Source organism: Nicotiana tomentosiformis, chromosome 1 (assembly GCF_000390325.3).
Source record: "Nicotiana tomentosiformis chromosome 1, ASM39032v3, whole genome shotgun sequence".
Classification (NCBI taxonomy): Eukaryota; Viridiplantae; Streptophyta; class Magnoliopsida; order Solanales; family Solanaceae; genus Nicotiana; species Nicotiana tomentosiformis.
The window spans coordinates 68,480,578-68,487,872 of record NC_090812.1 but is presented as its reverse complement, the minus strand read 5'-3'; the positions used below and the strand labels follow the sequence as shown (position 1 = coordinate 68,487,872).

General features: G+C 34.4%; 1 protein-coding gene across 1 annotated transcript; it reads right to left on the bottom strand.

Moving 5' to 3' along the window:
• Positions 1 to 1,457: 1,457 nt before the first annotated feature.
• Positions 1,458 to 4,416, bottom strand: LOC104091373 (classical arabinogalactan protein 9). The gene is made up of 2 exons (XM_009596701.4): positions 3,659 to 4,416; positions 1,458 to 1,688 (listed from the first exon to the last, which is right to left on the bottom strand). Exons 1-2 carry the CDS (start codon positions 4,229 to 4,231, stop codon positions 1,605 to 1,607), a joined length of 657 nt encoding a protein of 218 aa, XP_009594996.1. The 5' UTR covers positions 4,232 to 4,416; the 3' UTR covers positions 1,458 to 1,604.
• Positions 4,417 to 7,295: the final 2,879 nt, after the last annotated feature.

The window sequence follows — 7,295 nt, the reverse complement described above, 5'->3', positions numbered from 1 at the left end:
AAAGCACAATAAATAACTTCTCAATTACTGTGACGATCTCAGGTCAAAGAAAATTTTTACATCACATTCTTTAAGAAAATATCCTATTGACAGTTTATGGTAATTCTAACTATTAGCAATTATCCAATGAGTCGGTTCAATGATCATATCTCTATATGCATCATCTATCTATGTGATTTAGTTAATGAGATCTACTAATCTTTATCCCATAAAGACGATCACATAAATATTGATCTAACCGGATTACCAATGTCCAAATTAATAATCCTACGATCAAGAACAAATTTATGTTAAATTATAAGAAACTTCACTCTCATTATCATGATCTCCATCACGATGACAAGTCTTAAAATTTAATCAAGGACCTTATCAAATTAATCAAGCAATTGATAATAACTATGATAAAAGAATATCAAATGCCATATATTTTATATCAAATAATGTTCACAAAAATATGTTCACAAAAATATGTTCAAATCATCACATATGAAATTGGATCTAGAGAATATCTACTATATCTCTAACATATTGTGACTGGAGTTTTCACTTTTCAGTAAAGAAAATTTACTCTTTGCAGAGCAGGGAATAACTAAGGTGAATATCACAAAGGCAGGCAGACAAACGATTTGTCAATGCCTTCATTTAAAGCATTTCGACGACTCAACCATTTTACTGCAAGCCACAATTGCATTGCATTTTTCAAAATTTTCCCTTAATTTCCCCAACTTTCTTGAACTTTATGCATAAATACAAATGACATAATTTAGAAACGGTGCCAAAGATCTGTGTTACCCAGTTCCATAAGATTTATCATAGGATTTATGTTAATGGATGGAGTAAATAAATTTTTACATTGACATGTTGCAGAAGGTCACTAATTGCCTTATTTCTTGGTTAAATCGGTGTAGGACGAGTAAACAAGAAAACAACCAGGAGAAAAGAATGTGAAATAGTTTATCAGAGAAAGTTTGCTCTCGGCTAAGCCTGAACAGAGAAGAAACAAGTGTTTACAGAGAAAATCTTAAGGAGAGAATTGTTTTTAACTTCTAGATTATTTACAATGGGGCTATTTATAGGCCACATCTAATACTAAAAATCTTCTCATTATTGAAATCAAATACAATTAAAGCTAAGATCCACAAATCCTTTAAATAAAGATTATTGCAATACCAATCAAGAAGGAGTCGATTTCTCCAAATCTCTATTGAAAATTCTCTAAATCATTGTATCTGATTCTCTAACTGATTTTTCTACATCACAATTTCCATTGATTATGGGCATTCACTTTTAAGTACTTTTAAAGCGATCTAATAGTCATGTGGAAAAAAAATTAACATCGACCTTGCATAGAACTTAAACAAGTTTATCCATTTTGTGATCTTAGGTTTGATATTTTCCGCAAGACATGAAGCTAATAGACATGAAAGTGAGAAATATATAAAGAATAAAAACACGAATGGATGAAGAGCTTTAAATTTAAAAACAACCGTCCCAAAATACAAAAAATCTCCAAAAGAATCCAAGTGAATAAGAAAAATAAGCCACCATCGTCCTCCTAAGCTAAAGAGATGGCAATTCATATATATATAGTGGCAAAAGTAGTTCTAAATCAGCAAGCAGAAGACACCCCATCCGAAGACCAAGCTTCCCATTATCATCTTTGAAAACCTCATGATCTCCACTCCACTCTGCAGATTATTAGAAAATGCATCAAATTATAAGATAACAAAATTAGCAACAATTTGCCAACGATTCTGAGTTTTGAGTTTTTTGGGGACATGAAAACTTGACACCAGTATTCTTTCTGTCTCTTCAATTATTTTTTGTTCTATAAATACGTACTACACTGTTATCATTTGTCGTTATGGCTACTTCCAAGTTTTATATCCAAATAAAAAGATGAACATGAACCTGAACAATATTCTGCTTCTAATTAAACAACTTCATGCTAAACACACATTATATGCTTTCAGTTAAATATCAGTAATTTTACAATCAATATTCACTAAATTGTGTAAATTATTTTTTAGTATATATTTGAGGATATAAATAAGAAATTTTTTAATAATTTTGATCGGACTGTTCGTTTCATTTCCTTTCTCAGGTACAGAGAAAAATGGATGTACTAGATACGGTAATGCACTGTTACAAGATTGTCATTTCTTTTACCAAAGATTACATATCACTTTGGAATATTATTCTTCTCCCGTTTGAATTTAACTTATATACACTAATAATGTAAAAATAATTTTAACCTATCAATATTAACATTTTTATAGCAGACAACCTATCTTATTTCATATACTATAAAACTTTATTCACTCCATTTTCACATACTATGTGGCCGTTTGGACATAAGAAAATTGTAAAATTCTGAAAAAAAGTAAATGTTTTTTACAAGCAAAAGGGAATTTGAAAATTAGAGTTGTGTTTGAACATGAATATAATTTTCGGTTATTTTTAAATTTTTGTGAGCGATGTAAGTAAAAAAATTTGAAAAACAATTTTTGGAGCTTTTCAAATTTTCAAAAAATTTCGACATTTATTTTCAAGTGAAAATTGAAAAATTATGGCCAAACACTGATTGAATTTTTTTTTTTTTATGGCCAAACGGGCTCATATATTTTCTTCCATATACAAGAGTGGGTTGCCCTAATGGTTAGTACCCTCCACTTCCAACTAAGAGGTTGTAAGTTCGAGTCACCCCTAAGAGCAAGCTGGAGAGTTCTTGGAGGGAGGGAGCCGAGGGTCTATCGGAAACAGCATCTCTACCCCAAAGTAGGGGTAAGGTATGCGTACACACTATTCTCCCCAAACACTACTAGTAGGATTATACTAGGATTGTTGTTGTTGTTGTTGTATACTTGAGCATTGTTGTTGTTGTTGTTGTATAGTTGAGCAGGTCTAGTATAGTGATATTCAGGGTTCTCATCATGGCCAAGCAGAAAAAGCACGTGACATGTCCCTAGTGAATAATCATTAAATTTGAGAAACTCTGATATGACCAATCATAGACTAAAGCGTCGACAAAGCTCACATGTTCCCGACCACACCTGATCCCATTAGGCCCAAATTCCCATATCGACAATATTGGGCTGGGCTTTCTCAGTCACACTTTCCGAGAACTAGTTCGTGTTAGAATACCTATACAAACTTTGACTATTATGCGCTCCATTTTAATTACACATTTAAGAATTATTTAGCTCCAAAACTCCTCATTTCTCTATGGTATGATCCATAATCTCCTAACAGATTTAAAATTAAAACATAAACTACTATTTCCTCCCCTTTCACTTATCACTCTAATCTTTTGCATACACCTTAAGATAATAACATTATATAAAAGGAGTAATCAGATTATTTATATTTATTTTCTGATTTCATGTTATTATTATTAGTATGGGAAGATATTAATCTCTACCCATACTTATTACAGGAATATTGCAAAAACAAATGAAAATGAAAACAGAAAGATTAAGACAACGTAAATAGTGGAGCATAATAATGTAGTCAAACTAGAAGTATGATCCAAGCTATAATGCTATGAAATCAGAAAATGAAAGGAAAAATGAAAAAAATCAAGAGCCTAATTATTAACAGGATATATATGACGCAAGAGTTTTAAATACTATAAACCGAGATTTGAGTGAAAAAATACCTGATCAGTGGCTACTGATGGACCAGGAGAAAAAGCTGGAGTACTCGGGGATGGAGCACCCATGGGAGGTGCTGGAGGACTCAATACTCCCAATGGAGATGGTGCCGGAGATGTGGGTACAGACGTAGGTGCAGCAGCCGGAGCTGAAGCTGGTGGAGTTGCAACTGGTGCAGGTGCTGCAGCTGGCGGAGGAGGGCTGGGAGGTGGCGTAGCAGGAGGTGGCGGGGTAGCCACAGGTGGAGGAGTAGCCGGTGGTGGAGCGCTAACTGGTGGTGGAGGACTCACTGGAGGAGTAGCTGCCGGTGGAGGTGTAGCTTGTGGCGGAGCTGATACAGCTGGAGGTGGTGAAGCTGATGTAGGTGGCGGAGATGAAACGGCCGGCGGTGGGGAAGATGCCGGAGGCGGTTGAGTTGGCGGAGGAGAACCAGTAGGTGCAGGGGTAGTAGGAGGAGATGGGGTAGTGGGTGTTGGTGGTGCTGGAGTGGCACTAGGCGACGTGGCCGGAGCTTGACCTCCAACGCCGGCGATTATAATGCAAATAAAACCGATCCAAATAGCATTTTTCCGATCCATTTTCTCAATATGTTTTGTTATGTGTGCACACAATAACACTACTTTGAAGAGAGAGAGGTGTAGTCTGCGGCTATTAAAGACAAGCAAGGGAAGGGTAATATATAGGGGTTGTTTGGGAGAAGAGTAAAAGGGAGGAAAAGGAAAGTAGAAAGGTAGAAGGTCTTTCTACATCTTAGTACAGAAGTAAGTTGTGACTACCAAACAGATCTGTAGTTGGCGTTAGTTTGTACGATCTGATGGAGTTGGGTGTGTGGGATGGGAGTTAGGGACCCACCTGGATAATCATGTGATCTCCATTACTGCTTTCATAAATATTAAAGTACTAATCAAATGATGTTCTATTGTTGTCTTAAAGGTAGCTATGGTTTTTACTGCTTTGTTGAAGTTTAACATCTAAATACATGTAGTGGCATTGTAAAATGATTCTATGAAATTACCCTGATACATGACTATATTGTTTATAATAAATAGAATTAGTAAATTAATGAATGAATGTTTCAACGGTAAGATCTAATGGTGGGAATTGTTATTTGATATAGTAGTTGTGTTGGTGTAAGGTAACAAAACCTAGTATAATATTTGAGGATATAATCTAATAAAATTACTTTCCTTTTTACGGTCATTGGACGTTGTACAACGCTAATCGATTTAATCAGGCCAATGTGAATATCGAACGTCTGATGTCACCGCGGTTGGTTGCACAAATTCGGTGAGGTCGCATTGCAGTGGTTGAATGTGGTAAATTGGGAATTGCAGTGGTTGAATGTGGTAAATTGGGAATGCACATGATATGTTATATTCTTTTGTACATACATATGTAGATTTGATCCCAAAAAATTGAGGTTTGGTTATTACAAAATTAGTAATGTCCAAACTAGTAATCAACTTGATCCTTTCAAACTCAGATTAGTAACAATTTCTCCACATGCACTAGACCGGAAATTGTAGTAATGTCTCACACGTGGCAATGAAAAATAGTTAATGAGGAAAACCTGTACCATGAACTGTGGCAGATCTATATATAACTTTGTACAAGCAAGTTGTATTAATTAAGAAAGGGTAACTTACCGCGAGATAAAATCCAGATGGGTCATTAATAAGATACTAGTTATATTCTGGGTGTTTTTCTTGGTTTAAAGCACGACCTCAAAACGATGTGCTGGTATTCTTTATTCTTAAGTTTTTGCAAAATGACATAAAGGTACTAAGACATGGAGTTTTAATTTGTCATTTAGCTATTACTCCGTTAGTGTGCTTTGTGCTTTGTTAGGTTCAATCCTAGCATGTGACCATTAATTACGGAGAATTACGAGTTAATTTTTAACATCTAGTAACATTTGTAAACATTTAATCACAATTGTTGTTGGTTTAATCAAAACCATTTAACATGAAATCACTTTTACCTCAAAAGTAATTACGAGATTACTTTTCTTTAGAGGGGAAAGAAAAACAACAAAATATGAACTGATTATGAGTCCCCAGCCCCCTTTATTATTATTCTTTTGGGAGAAGAAAATTGCATGCTGGGCCACTATGCTGCAGGAGAGATAGCGTTATTGATGAATGCAAAATTGCAAAGGCTAAAAGCACTAAAATTGGGGTAATTACTAATTGGAGTATTAGGTGGTAATGATCTCAAAGAAACAAAAAACATGCAACGTAAACCTTTTTTGCTTGCATTGCAATTCAGCTTCCACTAAACAAAAACTCACAGGATCTATATATCACTATACATAATTTTCTTTTTTTAATACCAATTGTGTCTTGATTAGTTTGTGCGTGCACGTAAATATATTTTAGACATCAAGCTTAATAATGATGATGTCCGAAATAGTTTGTGTGTCCTCAATTATTTTATATTTTTCAAGATAGACATCATAACTCTATCACCATCAAAATTTAAATGAAATCATCTGATCTTTTTTGTCTTTACTTGAATTTGAACTAAGGTTTTCACAATTTTGAGTAATCGTTAGAAACCAGACATGTTTATGAACTATTGAGATCTCACATTACTCGTTCAAAGTTCCAAACTTCAGTTTGCTGTTCTATATTGTTAAGTATATCAATCCCAATTCCCAAAATATTTTGAAAAGTTGTTTCCTTTTTTTTTTAACGTATTGTCGAGTAGTCTGTGGAAACTTTAGCTGAGCTGACCTTAATTAAAGTCAACTTTATGGTTAATACGTGACCATTAATAAAAATTTTGAATAGCCAAGTTACCTATAAAGCACTCTTCCAATATGCATAATGCGACAGCTAGTACCTAGCAAGCTGGAAAATGGGGTGGTCCCTTTATTAGGCATAAATCGCGTAGAGTAAAAGGAATTGTGTCTGTGTATACTTTATTCTTGACATCTGTATACTACTAATGATTTGAAATTAATGACTTTAAAAATGTGACATCCTTACCGTTGCCTTGTTTCTTTCCTTGTTCTTCTTTCAAAATTTAATATCATATGCTTTTAAATAAATGAATTGGAAGGAGACTGCGAGCTCGTTTGGATTAGCGATCGTAATGTTTTGGGGAAGCTACACATTTTCCACTTCAACAAAAATATTTATTTTTGATAGTCAATATACATAAATTATATATTAATTATACATCAACAAAAAATTTTCATACAATGTAAGACGGTGTTTGCTTCTAAGAAATACCTTTTTCTTTGAAACTGGCTTAAATACTTCATTAAAAATAAACAAGATTACATCAAGTTGGAAGGCATATATATCGAGAAGCCCAGTGAAGGAAGGGGTATGGTATTCTAGTCTCCAAAAATTTTCACTGATTGTCCCTTTTTGCCTGCAAAGAGACTCCCGAAAGCCAAAAGTATTAAAGGAATGGCCATAAGAATGGGCGCATCATGACATCGTAAGATGTTTCGCCGGAATAAATTAGTTGGTATTAAAAATGTTAGAAAAAGTGAACGAAAGGAGTAAAGGACAGAGACACTTTCCAACCAGAAAGCAAAGTTCCTAAAAAAGCAAGGTCGAAATCTATCCCTCTTTTTCCTGTATTTGACTGACAGCCGTACTATAACATTTTAGGTCTCTACCCACCCCT

Bases quoted from the DNA above. Each gene is read 5' to 3' on its own strand.
- LOC104091373 (XM_009596701.4), bottom strand. From the start codon at position 4,231: ATGGATCGGAAAAATGCTATTTGGATCGGTTTTATTTGCATTATAATC. The intron at 1,689-3,658 runs GTATTTTTTCAC...AATAATCTGCAG, and splicing joins CATCAGTAGCCACTGATCAG to AGTGGAGTGGAGATCATGAG.